The sequence below is a fragment of the Mytilus galloprovincialis genome, chromosome 2 (genome assembly GCF_965363235.1).
Source record: "Mytilus galloprovincialis chromosome 2, xbMytGall1.hap1.1, whole genome shotgun sequence".
Classification (NCBI taxonomy): Eukaryota; Metazoa; Mollusca; class Bivalvia; order Mytilida; family Mytilidae; genus Mytilus; species Mytilus galloprovincialis.
The window spans coordinates 8,520,865-8,542,545 of record NC_134839.1 but is presented as its reverse complement, the minus strand read 5'-3'; the positions used below and the strand labels follow the sequence as shown (position 1 = coordinate 8,542,545).

The window sequence follows — 21,681 nt, the reverse complement described above, 5'->3', positions numbered from 1 at the left end:
AATTCGGACAGAAACAATAACCCAGAAAACATCCCTAAATGTTACTATTGTGGTCAACCTGGTCATTATGCCAGAAAATGTTATAATAATCCCAATAGAGTAACAGATTATAGGAATAACAAGACCACTCCTCCAAGACAAACAAATAATCCTTACACTCCCCAAGACAATAATAGTAGCAGGTCACAAGGTGAATTTAGATCAGACGTATATACATTAAACTAGAACGGGTTAACTCAGCTGACCAGAAGTTAGCCCTTAAGTTTAATGAAAACGGTCATAAATTGGATAATATTGGTTTAGGTGAACCAACAAGCAGTATAACTTTTAGTAATAGTAAAGAGGAAAATATTAGCAATAGTAAAGAGGAAAATATTAGTAATAGTAAAGAGGAAAATATTAGCAATAGTAAAAAGGAAAATATTAGTAATAGTAAAGAGGAAAATATTAGTAATAGTAAAGAGGAAAACATTAGCAATACATGCAATAGTAATAGTAAAAGTAAAGAAGAAACTAGTAGTAATAGTAATAGTAAAGAGGAAAATAGAAGTAATAGTAATATATCTTCTGTCACTTTAGAAGATACAAATTTAGTTTGTTCTAACCCAATTTTAGGAAGTGAACAATCAGTTGCAAGTAATGTTATTGCAAGACAAGTACTCCGAAGTGATGGAGTCTATGTCGAAGGACAGATCCAAGGGTCTGAGGTTAATTTTACTGTAGATACAGGGGCAGTCCGGACAGTATTATCCGTGTATGCCTTTAATAAAATTCCTCATGTTAATAGACCAATCTTAGAAAAGTCTAATACTTTAGCTTGTGCTGATGGCAAACCCCTAAAGGAGCTAGGGAAAGCTATTTTTGAAATTAAATTAGGAAATTTATGTTTTGATACAGAAATGATAGTTGCAAATATAGAAGACGAAGCTTTGTTAGGACTAGATGTTTTGATGAAATCTCAGTGGGGTCCTGCTGACATAAAGTTAACAGATGGAATTATACTGCTTGGTGGTCATACCATTCATTGTACACAAATTGGCCAAACAAATAAATTTATACGAAAAATTTATGGGGAAGCTTTCTGTGAAATTCCCCCAAGGTCTGAAAATTTTGTTGATGTTTTCATTGACCGACTTGATGATGATTCTCCTGAAACAGTTCAAGATTGCATTTTACAACCCACTGAGAAATTTTCAGAAAGATTTCCATTAGTAATGGCACCATGTTTAGTTAATAGTAATAGTAGCCAAGCTAATATAAGCCAAGATGTTACTTCATGTACTTGTAATACTAGTACATGTAGTATAATGAACCCATACATGTATGATCAAGATACAGTAATTGGTTCAGCAGAAGTTGTTGAACATGAACCAAAGATGCTATTAAAATGTGAAGACACACTTGATGTAAATAACCAAATTGCAATGAGAAGACTGCAATTTCATGACTCAAATTTAGAGTCTGGAAAGAGGGTATCCGAAGAAGAAATAGGTAGACATTTGACTACTAAAGAAAAAGATCTGACACCAGAACCACCCCCTACAATACATTTTGTACATGTAGCAACAATGCTCCAGTTGTACAAAAGAAGAACACAACAGAAGAAGTCCCTGGTAGCTACATGAAGAGACATTTAATTTAAGATTGAATAAAGATGTACATGTAATTTTAATTTTTAATAGAAATGTTATGGTAAGGTTATGGTATTGTTTATTTGAATTGTTAATATATCAAAAGTAATTTAAAAGTTATTAAAAAAATAATTTAGACTGAAAATTTATTTTGGAAAGTTGAAAAGTTTAGAAGTTATTAATATTAGATACAGTCAAAGCTTTTAAGTGTTAAAAGTTAAATTTTGGGTGTATTTTTGAACCTATATTTAAATATTTTGGTACTGTTTGCATGGTAACTAAAAAATTTCCTTCAGAAAACCTCTGGTTCTTAGCCATGTTCCAGTTTGTTCATAAGGTTCAGTAATTTTCCACATTCGGTACATATATATGTCTGTTTGGTATCTACTGTCCTCGTGCTGATGGTCATAATGGTGAAACTTCAGGTGTATCTGTAAAATATAATATAAAAAGAATATAATCATGATAATTATGTAAAATTTTTACATATCAGGTATTATATTATGATGTATTTGTGTTATAATCATAGATTGTATTAATAAGAGAGCTGATTTCATTCAGTTTTAGAACTAATTTCTTTTTAAGAAGAATATGTATTTAAGACATAGAAAATATAAAATGGAAACTTTTGCAAAAGTTTAAAGTATTTGCGGGGACGCAAATAATGGAAAGGGGGTAAAATGTAGAGTACGACGACTAGGGTACATGTATTTTATTGTGACGTGTTATAGACATGCAAGATAATTTTGATGTATGTTTTAAATTGGTATTGATAAAGCATACTGTTTAATATTCTGTATTTTTTTTGAAAGTTATTATGTAGGAAACAGTAACTGTGTGAAATAACTTGTATTATACTACTTGTAATGCTTGTAGTCTGGAACATATGATAATTGAAGCAAATAAGTTTTAATTAACATTTAATAAGTATAGTAAGAACAATTACAATATTATGATTCTTGTAGAAATATTGAATTACTGTCATTTGCATATATTTGATAAACCAGTTGAAGTTCATGTAATAATTTACCAGTTCATAGTAATAATCCACTGAATAATCCAACTGTATGTCTTGTATTTTTGTGAAGATCCAATTGTAGCAACTGTAGTAGATCGTAGTAAATCGTAGTAAATTCCACGCACCTGTGCTTGAATTTTATGAATGAAATGTATTGACATGCGCTGTAGAATTCATGTGTCACTTGGGACGATTGTTTAATGAAAACACTATTTTTACGTGTTGGCAACTGTTTTCACATACTTCTTGTAATTCCTTTTAGTATTTGTAGTCAACGTCTTCAATGTTTTGTAGATGTTAAAGCTCACTACCCTTGATATTTATCATTTTGGTCCGTCGGTGACACACATAACTTTTTGCAATGTTGTTTACGTATTGCGACTTCCGGTGGCGCTGTATATATTGTTGTATTTTTAGTTACCATAGAAATTCGTTTAGTACCATGCAAACTTTGTTTATTATGTAAAGGTTACTAAAATTGTGTATAATTATGGTTTTTGTAATTTATTTGAGAGTTCAAATATTTAGTTGGACGGCAAGCGCGCGATCCAACAATCCAACGTTTTTCCAACTTTCCAACTATCCAACAATCCAACAATCCAACATTGACGTAATTTCGACGCTTGGTCGTCAGTTCTGCTTAAACTTTTGGTTCTTACAGTTGGTATTTTTATTTGCTCGTTATTTATTTTAGTCTAAATGGTTAATTTTTCTTAGAAACTTCATTTTTTTAAAGGTTAAATTGTAAAGGAAAATAGTAAAGTTAGCGTTGTCAAAGTTTAAAAGGAATATTTCATTTTAGCGGACTCTTTAAAGCTTTATTTCTAGTTCATCTTTTAAAGTTAGGATTATTGAAATTGTTCATTGAAGTCTATATTTACTGTTAACGTTTGTCATTTTGTAATAAATAGGATTAAATAGGAAAAATTTGACAAGTAAGGGATAATTTCCTAAAGGTCTGGAAATTATAATAAACAATACAGTTTATGTATGATATAAGCTGTATTTCATTGTTAGTTATTCAGAAAAGGCTCTGAATATATAACTAATAATAATAAACATGTTTTATGTAACTGGTGAGGTATCAGTTACAACTATATACAAAAATGTCAGAAAGAGGTATTCTGATTAAATTCACTTGAAGTTAGGATTTTCTCTTAGGTAATTTATTTTCTTAGTAAGATAGCAGAACTCAGCCTTTTTATGTATTTTTCTGACACACTAACATATTATCTCTTGAGTGTAGAGATAAGTTAATAAATATCTCTTGAGTTTAGAGATAAGTTAATGAATATCTCTTGAGTGTAGAGATAACTTAGTACATGTATCATACTGAATAGATTCTTGTCATATCATTTAAGTCTATAGTTTAAGTATATTACTAGTTTAAATTGTTGTTTATCTTGAATATAAATGAAAATATATGATTCTAGAAATGAATAAAAGATAGAAACTTATTTACGTGACTTTTAGCAAATGCCTATATTATGCTGACCAGATCATATCTTGTCATACTGACTTTGTTATTTACAAACTACTCATATAATTTGAGTAAAAACTCTTGGGTCGAAGCATTTCAAGCCCCTGCCCGCTACAATATATATGATAGGAGAAATCATTGTGTCTACTACTAATTCAACATCCCCTTTTCGAATGAAAATAAATATTTTTAGGTCGGTGCTTCCATGATGAAACGGGTTTAAAATGTATTGAAATATCGTATTGCAATACATGTACATCGGTTAACATGTGTGTACTTTTACAAAAAAAACAGGTTAACATGTGTGTACTTTTACAAAAAAAAACAAACTAACTGAGATTACAATCGCGACATTTGAGCTCTAAATAAGTTATCCAGTTCTCTTAAATAAAGCGTGTATTGTGACTGAATATAAATATTTCGCGTAATCAAGTATACCAGTTACCTTTTTTATGATTATTTATTAGGAATACGATTATTATATGAGATAATCTGATTGATGGATGTACGAAAAGAACGTAAAACATATTTCTCGAAAGAATGATAATTAGTAAATACGTTAAATAAGTTGGTATTATAGTACTAACAAGCTTATGATTCTGTATAATTTCTTGACACCCGTTTTAAGTATACTTTTAATGCATTTTATTCAGTTTGCTTCATTCCCGCCAAAATCGTCCCTTTGGCGCCGTCTTTTGACGTTGTCAGTGCCCCTGAGTATTGTGACGTTACCATGGACCTTGACGTTCTACACAATCAACGAGATTTGTGTGTAGAAGCCATAAATGTCCCTTTGGCAGCAAGAGGGTTAAGAAAGTCTTTGTCTGAAAACGTAACATATCATTGCACATTGCGTCTATAAAGACAGAACTAACATTTTCCTGTTTTGTTGGTTTGTGGAACAACACAGAGGTTTTGTAAATACAAAATACTTGATTGAATATAACAAAAATGTGTTATTGGCAACGGACGATTATATGACATAAACAAATCTGCAAATTACGAAACCAAAGATGCATCTCTTAACATATAAGAAAGTCAACAGATACTTATTTTTTAATACTTAATCGCTTATCTTTCGTTTACTCTTACCCTTATTTTCCAGCGAGATTCTAAATAATAATCGTGACAGTTTTTAGATTGATTTGGTTTGAAGTATACACTGAATTTTAATGTCCGTATTGTTATGCGTTTACTTTTCTACATTGGCTAGAGGTATAAGGGGAGGGTTGAAATCTTACAAACATGTTTAACCCCGCCGCATTTTTGCGCCTGTCCCAAGTCAGGAGCCTCTGGCCTTTGTTGGTCTTGTATTATTTTAATTTTAGTTTCTTGTGTACAATTTTGGAAATTAGTATGGCGTTCATTATCACTGAACTAGTATATATTTGTTTGGGGGCCAGCTGAAGGACGCCTCCGGGTGCGGGAATTTCTCGCTACATTGAAGACCTGTTGGTGACCTTCTGCTGTTGTTTTTTTCTATGGTCGGGTTGTTGTCTCTTTGGCACATTCCCCATTTCCATTCTTAATTTGACTGTTAATTAGTGAATTCTTTCTGACAATGACGTCTTTTTATCTGAGATTAACTGTGCGTATGGATATGTGTGTAGGGTGATGGTTGAGATCTCACAAAACAATTTTACCTCGCCGCATGTTTGCTCCTGTCCCAAGTCTGTAGCCTCTTGCTGTTTTTAGTTTTGTACATTATTTTTGTTTTCGTACAGTTATATAGTTCATAATTTAGTGTGACGTTCATTTCCATTGCACTAGTACACATATTTGTTTAAGTGACCAGGTGAAACCCGTCTCCGGGTTCTGGATTTGTTCACTGCATGTGTTGAAGACACATTGGCGGCCTTCGGCTGTTTTCTGCTGTATGGTCGGGTTGTCGTTTCTTTGACACATTCCCCAATTTTCTTTCTCAATGATTAAACGAAGACATTGTGTGCGTTATAAAGATCTGCTTATCAAACTAACTGAATTGATAAGGTCTGATAAAAGCTATCTAAGATGAACTGGATAATTACGATCTCGTTGATTTCAGGTTTGTGTGAACTTACCTTTGTTTAACACATTTCAGTTAAAAACTATATGTGAGTAAAGTTTAAAAAATTAATTTCATCTCACAGACGAAGTATTATTAAAAATGAATATAGACGCAAAATTATACATTACATGAACTGTAAGCCATGCGAACAATTGTGTCGGAAAAGATGGCATGTCCTAGTTTTCAAGCCATGCAAGTCAAGACCCATGGCCAGGCGCAATTTGATAAACATATAAACGAAAACAAAAAAGATGAATAGATAGTTATCAAAGGTACCAGGCTTATTATTTAATACGCCAGACGCGCGTTTCGTCTACATAAGACTCATTAGTGACGCTCAGATTAACATAGTCATAAAGCCAAACAAGTTGATAAGCATTTAGGACCCAAAATTCCAAAAAGTTGCGCCAAAATAGTATATATAAATACAGTGATGGACAATCGACAAGGAAATGTGTCTTTTGCAATTTCAGAAATTAATATCGTACCGATTTTAGATCGAGATAACAATGTTGAGTTGTGAGGCATTTGTTAAGACCTGTTCTTTGACATTAAAGTAGAAAATTGAACCAAACATATGGTACCGATTTGATGATACTGGAATTACCACTATCAGGTTCGTTTGAGACTTATTCTGTCAAATGTATAATTTTTCGCAGCTTCAAACTCCAAAAAGTCATAAACACAAATTCCTGAAAAACGCACATTTCTTGAAGTTATCATTGATAAAATGAATTGATAAATTTTTAAGACGGTAAGATTCTAGTTTTTCCATTTAAAATAATTCTATAAGTCTAAGTAAAGGCAAGAGTAGTATACCCATGTTCAAAATTCAAAAATCGATAGAGAAAAAACAAATCCGGGTTCCAAACTAAAAATGAGGGAAACGTATCAAATATAACAGAACGACGACACAACAGAGACACAACACCAAAATGTAACACAACACAGAAACGAACTATAATGTAGCAATGGCCATTTTCCTGACTTGGTTCAGGGCATTTTATGAAAAAATGGTGGGTTGAACTTGGTTTTGTGGCATGCCAAATCTCCCGCTTTAATGGCAGTGTTAATTATTTCAATGACAACATTGCACGACAGAGTGACAATAAATAAACAGATAAATGGGAGAAAATAAAGGACAGAGAAACAAACGAATAATAGCCATCAAAAGTTAACAGGTTAAAAAATATTTTTATACGCCAGACGCGCGCTACGTCCACACAAAACTATGCTCAGGTGTAAAAAGTTTGAAAGCCATAACAACTACAAAGTTGAAGATCGCCGAGGACCAAAAGTTCCAAAAACTTGTGAGGCCAGGGTTATCCGCCTAGGATAAAAACATTTTTATTATCAAGAATAATGCATAGTTTTGCAAACAGTAAATTTTATAAAATGACTATATAATAGATATACATGATTAAACTGAAGTGATGACTAGCTATAGAATAAAAACGAATACATTACAAAATACAAAATCACAGCTCTATTAGCTATAGTCAATGCAACGCTCAAAGTGACGTCACATTTAAATTTCTAAAACGTGTTCCAAAAATTAAGAAAGAATTTGGATGAAATTCAAGATTAGATTTGTATGACTTATCTTAATTATATTAATAACAGTGAAAATTATAATACTAATTAATATTTAAGTGTAGTTAGATAATTAATTGTATTATCTAGCTTTGTGGGTGTTTCTTCTGATCAAACTGCCAACCAAATATATCGTGTAAATTTCGTTGATCCAAAATTAAATCTTCAAATGAACTGGATGAGTAGTTATCCCCAACACAACACACGAATACAACAGAAAAAAATACAATTTACAACTACAAACGTTAAGACATTTGACAAAATCCGATGACAACAACACACACAACATCAAAACCCAACATATTAATTTTGGATGGAAAAGTACCGTGCCATGTCTTAAAGCAATACGAATTCACACTCAGCAAAACAGTCACATTCGGGAATAAGTCACGTTCGGTAATAAAAAATTCAGACGATGTAAAGACAAACCACTATCTAACAGGTGGTAAAAATGTCCATAGTTAGTATGAACAAAGATACATCGCACGGATCAACCAAATCGTGATGGTGTCCGTAAAATTTACGGAGAGTTATTTTTAATCTGTCCTCCTCATAGCTTTGTTTGAGCATTTTCTGTGTTAGGAGCACACTCCTGTATTTGAAGTCCGTATAGTGTGAACATGCACGAGAATAACGTAGTAATTGTGATATGTAAACACCATACGAAGGGGCAGAGGGTATGTTACTGCTGAGAAATAGGTTATTCATAATTGGGAAGTTGAAATCTTCATATTTATCATAGATTTTCATGTGAACTCGTTCATTTGTGTCAATATTGAAGAAAAGATCAAGGTATGAAGCAGTCCTTCTAGTTTCAGTAGTATCCTTAATTTCAAGTTCACTGGGATATATGAAATGCAAGTATTGGCTGAAATATGGGTTATTCAGTGATAGGACATCATCAATATATCGGAAAGTGAAATTAAAGAATTTCGCAAAGTGCTTTTTCTGTTTGTCTTTTAGAAGGGTTTGAATGAATTCTGCTTCATACGAATACAAAAACAAATCGGCTAGTAGGGGTGAACAATTAGTTACCATTGGAATACCGATTGTCTGTTGAAATATGTATCCTCCAAACTCAACAAATATATTGTCGATCAAAAAGTCCAGCATTTTGATGATATTATCTTCAGTAGATTTTCTGGTAGATTCAGTGTGGTTCTTCACAAAATATGAACTATTGTAACCAAAAACAAGAAATTTGAATCTTCGATTCCCATTTTTATAGAAATAGCTCTGTTTGATAAGATGGTGGAGTCGATCTTTCTCATTTGTAAGAGAGCTTTAATCATAGAGCTCCTTCCATATTAAAACATATTTGTCTCTTTTAATGGTTTTATTTGTGGCAATGTCCGCCATATTGATTGACAGGCGTAGTCATTAGAGGCACTAGGTACCGCAAAGATGATTTTGGCCATATTTGGCTAGTTTGACCCAATAGTATTAAATGAGAAGATTTTTGTAAAAATTGACGATGATGATTAAAATTAACGATGATGACACCAAGTGATGAAAAATGATCACCTTGTCCTATGGGTTTAATTACAGACAGGGATTTTATTTTTTCTAATGCTAAATCTTCATTCGTGAGTTAAACAATCCAAATGTGATTGCGTATCTCGTCGATAAAAGATACCAGAAGGACAGTCAAACTTATAGAATGAAAATAAACCGACAACGCCATGGCTAAAAAATAAAAAGACAAACAGACAAACAATAGTACAAAAGACACAACATCAACAAACTAAAGACTAAGCAACACGAACCCCACCAAAAACTGGGGGTGATCGCAGATGCTTCGGAAGGGTGAACAGATCTTGCACCACATGATAAAAGATGAAAGAAGTCAATGTTTTCAACCCAGTCCTGAACCCTATTGATTTTAAAGTTCAAAAGACAAGTTTACATCTAACTTTATGCAATATCAATTCTCGCTGCAGTATACAGGCGTAATGTTAGATACTACCTTAGTGGATTAAAACAAGTTGGGATCAATTTTCTATCACTATGTAGCAATATTATGGCTTTATTTTGAGAATAGATTCTACATCTCTCAACTCATGTATAATCATATCTTTGTTTCTTTATCTTCGTCAATATTAGAAAATATGAAGAAACAAATTATTGAAATATGAAAATATTTTGCGTAAATACTTCAGCACTGAAATTATTTAAGGAAGGATGATTTCATTCCATTTTACAAACTTTGTAATCGCATTACAAATTAATTCTATAACCTATGTTATTATCAAAATATTTTATTATTTTGATTTTCCTACCCGATTTTTATTTAAGAAACATGTGTCATGCGCAATTAAATTGATATTTTTGGTGGAATCCTGTCACAACTGGACCTTAAATTCTAAAACTTATCATCTGATCAGTATCTGATATAAAAAAAGAAAGAAAAAAAGAAAAAAATAAGGAGGAAGACATGTATGAAATCATAATCTTTCAGTCAGTTTATTTGAAGTCTGGAGCTGGCATGTCAGTTAACTGCTAGTAGTCTGTTGTTATTTATGTATTATTGTCATTTTGTTTATTTTTTTTGGTTACATCTTCTGACATCAGACTCGGACTTCTCTTGGACTAAATTTTAATGTGCGTATTGTTATGCGTTTACTTTTCTACATTGGCTAGAGGTATAGGGGGAGGGTTGAGATCTCACAAACATGTTTAACCCCGCCGCATTTTTGCGCCTGTCCCAAGTCAGGAGCCTCTGACCTTTGTTAGTCTTGTATTATTTTAATTTTAGTTTCTTGTGTACAATTTGGAAATAAGAATGGCGTTCATTATCACTGAACTAGTATATATTTGCTAAGGGGCCAGCTGAAGGACGTCTCCGGGTACGGGGATTTCTCGCTACATTGAAGACCTGTTGGTGACATTCTGCTGTTGGTTTTTTTCTATGGTCGGGTTGTTGTCAATTTGACACATTCCCAATTTCCATTCTCAATTTTATGATTATTACAACACATTTCTTGATTTTTCTATCGTGTCAATTTAATTTTTACTACAGCGGTATAATCGATGAGGTCTTCGCCGGGATTATAGTTTTTTTTGTTGTAACTTGTTCAAAACAGTCTTTTTACTCTCTTCCTTGAAAAGGGGATTCACTTTTAAACTTCATATGTCGTAATCTATTCTTTCCTCATTAAAGGTGTATTGCTACAACTCTTAGGTGAGTATAAATTTATAATTGACAGAACAATGTTATTATTTATCGCATTTGTATAAACTTGCATTTAAGTTCAGATCGCAAAGTCTTGAAATCACATAAACATATCTCCAATTTTGTTTTATGATCAACACTATTGGAATATTTGGCAAACAACGTTTTTTGTAAAGTTTTAGTGACAGACAACTTCAAAAACGTATTTTCATATGGGCTCGATGAAAGGGACATTCATTTTAAAATTGAGTTATCTTTTAATCAAAGTAAGGCAATAATTAAAAGATATAAACACCGTATTAAACAACGTTGCATATACCACCTTAAGTCGTTTTTAGATATAATTCCTTCATTAGCAGAAAATGTTTTTTTCTAAATTATCGTAAGCAATTCTCGTTAATTAAACAACATACTATAAAAATGTCTATATATATATTGAGATCTTATATGTTACTCTAGTTACATTATATGAACTCATTTTAAAATCGTTACTCGAAACACTATTTTTTCCTTTCTGTTATCACCAGAACAAAATTAAATCTGTGATAGTATGGGAGAGGTATATGGATAAATTGTCGTGTTTTTCAAAGCTCAGAGACCATGTTCAAGCATGATTCTATCTTAAAAGATGAAGAGAAGTTCAACAACAATCTTACACTTCTTGGACCCGATTATCAAACCTCCAAATAGGTCGCATGAAAATTCAGACATAATTGGTTAAATTTGTATTCAACCATTATCATAGTTCCGAATACATGGGCTCACGCAACTCTAATGCTGTTAATAAAGGTTTCTTTAACAAAGTATCGATGTTTCTTTTAGTTTTTTGTACCGTTGAAAATAAAAAATGAAATACCTTTGGTGTAACAGATAAGTATGCATATACTAGTATATCACTGTTGATTTTAGTTTTAATTTTAATCTTAAAGTAGTTTAGAAGAATTATTCAACCATTGGTGATTATGAAATTTATTTCATAACACTGCATGCAGGGCAAATATAAGACATGAAACTTATTGCACGAACATTTTTCATCAAACTTATATTTCGTAATAGCAAATTTATGATTTATATTTTGAATTTTTAATATTGTTAATTGTGCTTCATATTTTAGGAGAAACACGTGGAGTTTGTAATCATCCAGCAATGAGTAAGTATATTTAATTTGTTTTAGAAAAAAAAACTCAACTCCTATTTTTGGTGGAATGAATGAAAATTTAGTACAAAGAGGAAGAAAATAAATATACATTCTACAAAGGCTTCAATTTACCGCGCAACGTTTTCATGCATTATATTACCATACGTTTTACAATTATTCATTTGACATCATGTGGCTTGAGAAGAAACATGCCACCAGCTAATAGCTAGCAGCCAGTTTTCAGATATGTCTATACACCCAACGGTTGCATGGATTCAGAATTACGTTTTAAATTCTTTCTTTTGAAGAAAAGAACAAGTCTACAAGATGAGGGAGGATTTCCTGTAGGTATGCAGATATTGTCGTTTGATCTGAGAGTCATTGATGAGTCTTTATGTAAACGAAACGCGCGTCTGGCATATCAAATTATAAACCTTGTACCTTTGATAACACAAATGATAATGTTTGTATTTTGTCTTATTATTAACAAATAGAAATCGATTTGTTCAACACACCTGTTAGATACAATATACGTCGATGTGATTGAAAATATACATCACAAGCAGTGAAAATGCCCTTTGAAAAAATAGTATACTAGTGTTCGAACTAAACTACTTTTCATACCGTTATCAAATCTCTTTTTACTATTTCTTGAGACAAACGGATTAACCATATTCGTTAACCATAGAAGTAATGTCATATTTCCGAAGGTTTTCGTTACAGTTTTCTCCTTTCCAGGAATCAAACAACAATGAAATAGCGAAATGTAATGTAAGAAATTTCCTTAATTGTTCCATTGATAACCTTCTACTTATTATTACTGACAGCATTAACACAACTTCAAGGCAAATATAAAAAAAAAATCGCTGTACGGTAATAGAAAAACATTACATGATCGGAGTAAAATTTAGTAAATGATTGTGTCTTATTCAGGATCAGTTTGTAAGGATAATTTAGGTATCGATCTTAGACATGCTATCTGCTTTCTGAAGAAAACATACACAAATGGTGGCATAACGTATGAAAGAGGAGGAACAAATGAAACCGAGTGTAGGAAAAATGCTGCTCTCAGCTCTCTGAGTAATCCGGACTGCAAATTACCATCACCGCCGTTGAATACTGTATGCTATGATTGTTGTACCGCACACTGTCCCGAGAATCGGTTTTGCAACGCACAGAATGTTATCAACCCAAATGTTATGCCATCATACATGAAGATAGGTAATTATCATGATATTGTTCAGTTTTAGAATCACAGATTTAAACCCATATTTATGTATTGGGATAGGTTAGTTTTTTTAAAAGGAGACCGAGGTGTATTATGATAATACTGTCAAGTCAGAATTTACTGTTATCTTTTTATTATTGCGAAAAAAAGTGGGACAGGGTTATAATCCCAATAATTTAAACTTGCATTTTGACATTTTTTTGTATGATATAAACATGTTTTTTTCTAAATATCACAAAAATAAAAATCACATTTTAATCTAAAATGTCAAAATCGCAATAATAAATGCAAGCAATAATTTCTGTATTTGCAATAGTATGTTCAGTAATTTCGAGAAATAATAAAATCACACAGATCATTCCCCAACACAATATGTTAACATTTTAATTTTTTGACGATAACATTGATCATAGAGCACGTTTTATGATATACGATCCATTTTAGCAGCGCGGGGGGACATTAGAACTTTGTTTTTTTTTTAAATTTCATATCGATACTTTTCATCCAGTTTTTTTTATCTTTCTCATTTTTTTTTTCCTTAAGCCATAATGGAAGATTTCGTTAGAATCAATCAACGGTTTCCTTAAACTTATGTCAGAACTGATGTATGAGCTGGATCAATTTTTTGTAATAGTTCTGTCACATTTCAAAAGGAGAAAACTGCATCTTTTGGTAAAACTTGTGTATAATCTTGTTTGAATCATTGATCAGATTTAATCATTTATACCTTTCAATATAAGACCAATTATCAATATATACGGTTAGTTATATTTGTTTCATATATATGATGTAGTAAAACTACCATTTGGGGATAACTTTTGTATACCAATGAACAGATATCAACTACCGATGCTCTGTGCTAGAATTCTTTTTTTTTTTTCTAAAATGAAGTCTTTAGCTAATAAGATGCATTCATAAAATATTGAAAAATGAAGGTAAGAAAGCGTTAAATTTTCAAACAAAGTTTTTAGTGAAAAAGAATTTCTTATAATTGTTTTATATGAAATATATAAGTAGACATTTTTGCCAGCATGTACTAAATAGTGAGCGGAAACAATACATATCCGTAAACCCTTCGTCAAAGGTGTATGTACAAAGAACATTTACACGTATGTTGTGTACTACGGAAGTAGCTAAGCAAATGTTCTTTTTAAATGCATTTTCTTAATAAAACCAGAAGCGATAGAACAAAAAAATACAAAACAAAAGATACAAGAAATACATAAAAGCAGACATCGAGTGAAAATTATTAATATATGAATATATATATATATATCTAAACGAGTCTAAATTGTAAACTACGTTCAAACCTATGATTGCGTTGGATAAAAACCGCAATTTTTATACGTGTGCATGTAAACAAATTTCTTTGTAGAAGGGTCTAAAAACAGCACAAAAACATTTTCCAAAAGATCAAAAAAGTGAAAAAGTATATTTAAACAAAACGCATTTGACTAACAGGTCGAACAACTGATGTTCTTTAACCCTGCTGACTGCCATTGACGATTGCCAAATAAAATTGATCACAAGATGTAACAAAATGGATCTTAATATAAATTTAATACTAAACAGAAAAAAAATTAACTTGTGGCCACGATGTTATGCCACAAACATACGGTGTCAATATTTTTTTAATACACCAGATCCGGATTTCGACAATAAATGTCTCTTCAGTGATGTTAGGGATCGAAACTGTATTTGGAAGGCCATATAAAAAGTACCCTCATTTTTAGATACTCTTGAATTTTAAGAGTCAATGTAGGATGAACGGATCATATAAACCAGAAGGAAAATATGATACAAGCCCAAACGAAAAAATATAAACGAGTCTAAATTGAAAACTACATTCAAACCTATGATTGCGTTGGATAAAAACCGCAATTTTTATACGTGTGCATGTAAAATAAATTTCGTTGTAGAAGGGTCTAAAAACAGCACAAACAACATTTTCCAAAAGACCAAAAAAGTGAAAAAGTATATCTAAACAAAACGCATTTGACTAACAGGTCGAACAACTGATGTTCTTTAACCCTGCTGACTGCCATTGACGATTGCCAAATAAAATTGATCACAAGATGTAACAAAATGGATCTTAATATAAATTTAATACTAAACAGAAAAAATTTAACTTGTGGCCACGATGTTATGGCACAAACATACGGTGTCAATATTTTTTTAAGACACCAGATCCGGATTTCGACAATAAAATGTCCCTTCAGTGATGTTAGGGATCGAAACGGTATTTGGAAGGCCATATAAAAAGTACCCTCATTTTTAGAAAAAGTACCCTCATTTTTGGATACTCTTGAATTTTAAGAGTCAATGTAGGATGAACTGATCATATAAACCAGAGGGAAAATATGATACAAGCCCAAACGAAAAAATATAAACGAGTCTAAATTGAAAACTACCTTCAAACCTATGATTGCGTTGGATAAAAACCGCAATTTTTATACGTGTGCATGTAAACAAATTTCTTTGTAGAAGGGTCTAAAAACAGCACAAAAACATTTTCCAAAAGATCAAAAAAGGAAAAAAAAAGTATATTTAAACAAAACGCATTTGACTAACAGGTCGAACAACTGATGTTCTTTAACCCTGCTGACTGCCATTGACGATTGCCAAATAAAATTGATCACAAGATGTAACAAAATGGATCTTAATATAAATTCAATACTAAACAGAAAAAAAATTTACTTGTGGCCACGATGTTATGCCACAAACATACGGTGTCAATATTTTTTTAGTACACCAGATCCGGATTTCGACAATTAATGTCTCTTCAGTGATGTTAGGGATCGAAACTGTATTTGGAAGGCCATATAAAAAGTACCCTCATTTTTAGATACTCTTGAATTTTAAGAGTCAATGTAGGATGAACGGATCATGTTAACCAGAGGGAAAATATGATACAAGCCCAAACGAAAAAATATAAACGAGTCTAAATTGAAAACTACGTTCAAACCTATGATTGCGTTGGATAAAAACCGCAATTTTTATACGTGTGCATGTAAACAAATTTCTTTGTAGAAGGGTCTAAAAACAGCACAAAAACATTTTCCAAAAGACCAAAAAAGTGAAAAAGTATATTTAAACAAAACGCATTTGACTAACAGGTCGAACAACTGATGTTCTTTAACCCTGCTGACTGCCATTGCCGATTGCCAAATAAAATTGATCACAAGATGTAACAAATTGGATCTTAATATAAATTTAATACTAAACAGAAAAAAAATGTTTACTTGTGGCCACGATGTTATGCCACAAACATACGGTGTCAATATTTTTTATATATATGTATATATATTGCATCAGCGAAAAAAATACGACTACACTGAACTTATAGATTAGAAGAGATTTTTTATGTAAGATATTCTTCGGTTAGACATATTATAAGTGTTAAATGTCTTATTTTACTTAGCTCTGAGTCTTAAGCAACACATAACATATATACATCAAATATATTTGACTATAGCACCGGCGCCAATAACCACAACAACTTTACCAACTACTTCAGCTACATCAACTTCAACAACAAATACAGCAGCAGGTAAGTTATATTTATTTTATCTTACAACTATTATTAATCAGTTTTCACTACAACCAAAACAAATGTTTAAAGTTCAAAAGATATGACACTCAATACATAGTTATAATTAATATGAAATAAATACAAGCAGTCATGGCATTCGAAATTGTTTTATTCAGTTATTGATGAACAGCGAACGGCTGCGAGCAGTTTTCACGCGACAACTCATAAAACGTTCAACTAATGCTTTTCGATGTGTTATCATTTATGCTAAAATTGAGGCGTAGTTCGATATTGACGATTTTCACTTCTGTGCAGTAGTTATTGTCCTTGATATATTGAAAAATTACAGTTAATGGCGTTTCAGTGCAATCATTTATGAAGCATTCTATCAATACTTTTCAATAAAAGTTTAATATATAAAAGTGTAACTGATGAATAATTGGTAGATAAGTTTTATGTTGAAGATATGAGCTTTTACGGTTCAGGTTTTGATAGTTTGAAAATGAAGCTTTATTTTGTTTACGTGCAAAGGTCAACTTTAATATTGACTTTTTCCCCTACAGTTCAGAGGTTATGGCCAATGATAGATTTTAAAATTTACTATATGTCGTCTCGGTGTAATATTGTTTTACCCGTTCAATCAATCCTTTTTGAATTCTAATACCGTATGTTGTTACTGATGACTGTGACGGATGGGTTAACTGACAGTCTGGACAGGCAGTAAAACAACGTCTGGTTCGTTTGATCGTATAATCTCAACTCAATATAGTAACATGATACATAACATTATTATACTACCTGTAAGAATGTCCTTCTATAGTTAAATTACTCTATTTTTGCATAGCTTTTAAAAGAAATATATAGCGTTAACTGCACTATGCGAAAATAGTATGTCTTGCTGTTGCAATATACTATTGATTTTAACGTCAATCATTGTTTGATTTCACGAGAGAAGGTGGAGCTTAGTCGCATTGACAGACAAGTGGGCTGGACTTATTAGCCTGATCATATGTGCGCTTAAAATAACGATGTTATAAACCACTAATTAAAGTCGCTTAATGACTATACTGTCGTCTGCAAAAAAACAAAACAAGCAAGATCATTGAAGATATCGCGGTTTGGTCAAGACGACCCTACAACATTTAGAAAAGAGAACTTTAAGTCCAAGAAAACTGGTCAACAAACACATTTTGCTGTTAAAGTTTTGTCAGATTTCATTGTTGAAAGAGGTATGGAAATTGACATTTTGGAAGCCACAAAAGATGAAATCGCAAATTTATTGCAAGATTTTTATGCCAACATCCGAAATAAAAGTCAAGAATATTACAAGAAAAATACTCTTCTAGCCATACGACAGAGCATAAATAGATATCTGAAGGAGAACGACAGGTTTTTTGACATCATAACCGACCCCGAATTTACCCGAACGAACGACAACTTTACTTCCCTACTCAGGAAAACGAAAGAAGAGGGAAAAGGAACTGTCACCCACCATGAGGCTATCTCACTGGAGGATTTGATAATGCTTTATGAACACCCACTAGTTTTTAACACGTCAACTCCTCAGGGCCTCCTAAATAAAACTATATTCGAGACAATCTTATATTTCTGCAGAAGGGGTCAAGAAAATCTCTCACAATTGAAGGTTGATGAATTTAAAGTTGACTCGGATCAAAAAGGGCAGATGTATGTCCGTAAACTTACAACAGAACTAACAAAAAAACCACCAAGGTACTACAAATGAGACAGAGGGTTCAGGGGGAATGATGTATGCTACTGGCACAGATAGATGTCCTGTTAAGTCTTTTGTTAAATATCTAAAGAAACACAATAATGCAAGCAATAGATTATTCTTGCATCCAAAGAATTCATTCAGTGAACAAGATGATATGTGGTTCAGAAATGAACCAATTGGACAAAACACCATAAAAGTGTTTATGAAGAATTTGTCGAAGTCAGCAAAATTATCTAGAGAATACACCAACCACTGTATCCGGTCAACATGCATAACCTTGCTGGACTATAGTGGCTTCCAATCCCGTCACATCAAGACTATCAGTGGACACAGAAATGAGGCATCTTTATCAAGCTATTGTTATGATACTTCAGGTAAATGCTACACAAATATTTAATATTCATTGTGCAATTGCTAAAATTTTAATACAGTTATTTAAGGAATGACTGTAATATTTTTTCTGTCTATGAAGAAATAACATAAAAAATGTGGTGCACACTGCATAACGCGCGTAGCGGGTTATTTAACAGTGTGCACCACATTTTTTATGTTATTTCGAATAGACAGAAAAAATATTACAGTCATTTTTTATAATTTAATTCTAAATTTCATTTCAAACCGTAGAAAACCATGAAAAAAGGTTGATGACGTCACGGTCACATGACAAAATTATGTCTATGGGCTGATAACAAAATAACGTCAGCCAATCAGAAGACGCGTTACATCCAAAATTAAATTATATCTATATATCTTATGCAGTACATCATTTGTACATATAATAACAAAAATATACATTGAATTACAACAATATTGTAAGAATATTTCTGCTTTTAATATCACAATTGAGTTTATCCAAAATTTTTATGTAAAATCTCAAAAAGGTATTGGGTTTAATGTGTGAAATGACTGAGTACAATATTTATATATTCTTTATTCTAATGACTATACTTGTACATTTCTTTATTTTATTGTGCATGTTTATAAATTAATTTTACTGTCTGTCAATCATTTTCTGAACTCATATAAATGCTTTTATTGATTTTTTATAAATACATTTCAGATAAACAGAAAAAGAGTATGTCTGATGCATTAAGTAAATGTACCTATGGAACATTACAACAGACAGAAAGTAGGAGTGTAACTAGTAAGTATAATCATGTAAACTATCAAATTAAACAAAATAATCAAAGAAATGCATGTATTTATTTGTTTTGTTGGTACCATGAAATATAGCACACTACATTGTAGCATTGACTCCCCTCAAATATTATAGCACAATAAAATCACATCGATAATTGTATTCTAATATTTGCCACTAAACTTGGGTTGTACTGTTTAAAGATACTGATAAGACAACTGTTCATATGGCTCCTTTTGTACATATAGTCTATATAATATATAAATAGTTCTCCTTACATGCAAGATAGTGTAAAAACAAACTGAATTCTTTTTATTACAGTTAGCTTGTCCCAGGAAAAGACTGTTTCTACCTTCACGTCGGATGAGAATGAACAGCCAATACCTCTACCAGTAATAGAGACTGTTTCTGCTGTTAGAAATAGTAAGAGACAAGGTATTTTTTCTTTTTGTATTCAGGTACTATTGAAATAGTATTAACTATTCAACATATATTTTGGGTCAACAACATGAAATAAATGACAAAAGGTTTGTCACATAGTCTTCAACAATGAGATCTTCCTTAAAGTCACTCTCCTACATGTCCCGTTACATATAATAGAGTTCATGCACGAAATGGCATTCAGGTGAATTAATTGCATATTTAACACATGTAAATACATTTATGTCTCAACATTCTTCAATACATTTTAAAAATGAAAGTACGCTTTTACTTGTTTTTGATAGTACAAATGATGTACCGCTATATGTGTAAATATGGCCAAGAACTATTTGTGCGACTTTTTTTTATGTTCAACTAGAATAATTTGTTACCTAATAGTATTGGTACTTTGTTCACACTCAAAAGCTGATTTTATTTAAATTATTTCAGTTGAAACTGCACCATATGATCCAGATATCATTGACTTTTTGGGACTACCCGATGATGTTTTGGTGGACTATTGCCAATCAGTCGAGAATTCTGACCACCAAATAAGTGCCCCAAAGCAAATGAAGATGATGCCATTGATGAATATTTCAAATTGTACTGTTAATATCAACTATTACAATAATTGAATTTGAACAATAATGGAAAATACATTGTACTAGATATTATTTAAATTATAAGGACATTTATAAAGAGACTTTAAGATACCGTAGTTTCTGTTAAAACTTTATTTTATATTTGTTAACATATGTTCACTGCTATTGAAACCAAAATAGTCATTTGTTACAGATAAATTGTAATAAATGACATTTACTGTTAATATTACTTGTTTTTTTTTTAAGTTATAGAGTACTGTGGAGAAGGTTAATAAATGAAATGGAAGAGGTTTGGAGTACACCTTCTTGAGAAAAATCCAAAATAATACAGAGACAAATCTAGGACATAATGCTTTAATTGTACTTCTTCATCTTGAAGTGAACATGAGTTAAGCTTTCAACAATGAGCAAACTGCTGGTACCTTATTGCAAGTTTAACACAACTTCTAGCACCAGGCCAACCAGTATTCTATTGTATGTCAGTAATGATTTATATTCAGATACAGAGTTAAAATCAATCATTTCACCTCAAAACATACTATTGAATCAATCCCTTTGATAATCTTTCTTTCAGCTATAAAGACAAAGTCAAAGTCTTTTTAAGAGAGCAAATATATGTTGATAAGATTACATAAAAGGCATTTTTTTTACATTGAAATTCACTATTGTCACTATTCAAAATAGTAAACAGTCAGTATAATAATGATATTAATTTTGTGTTTAACATTGACTATGGAAAATAGTAGCCAGGGTTTGAGACAATAGTGCACTCTCCTTCGGGTCGTGCACTATTGTCTCTCACCCTGGCTACTATTTTCGCATAGTCAATGTTAAACACAACATTATTATATAAATAGAACAACGTTAACAGAAAATATGATGACGTTAACAATGTGAATGGAAACGGCGTTAAAAGTAGTGTTAACGTTTGACGCGTAAGTTAAACT

The 21,681-nt window shown here is 31.7% G+C and overlaps 2 protein-coding genes across 2 annotated transcripts in view; both read left to right on the top strand.

The window, feature by feature from the left end:
• Positions 1-6,107: 6,107 nt before the first annotated feature.
• Positions 6,108-21,681, top strand: part of LOC143062811 (uncharacterized) — a 34,732-nt gene continuing 19,158 nt past the window's right edge. The window contains exons 1-5 of the mRNA XM_076234610.1: positions 6,108-6,173; positions 10,930-10,950; positions 12,056-12,091; positions 13,013-13,300; positions 16,783-16,857. Coding sequence (XP_076090725.1) covers positions 6,140-6,173; positions 10,930-10,950; positions 12,056-12,091; positions 13,013-13,300; positions 16,783-16,857 — 454 coding nt within the window. The 5' untranslated portion in view covers positions 6,108-6,139. The remainder of the gene's footprint in view (positions 6,174-10,929; positions 10,951-12,055; positions 12,092-13,012; positions 13,301-16,782; positions 16,858-21,681) is intronic.
• Positions 18,407-20,937, top strand: LOC143062807 (uncharacterized). Its single transcript, XM_076234607.1, has 4 exons — positions 18,407-18,948; positions 19,635-19,718; positions 20,034-20,147; positions 20,583-20,937. Exons 1-4 carry the CDS (start codon positions 18,603-18,605, stop codon positions 20,765-20,767), a joined length of 729 nt encoding a protein of 242 aa, XP_076090722.1. The 5' UTR covers positions 18,407-18,602; the 3' UTR covers positions 20,768-20,937.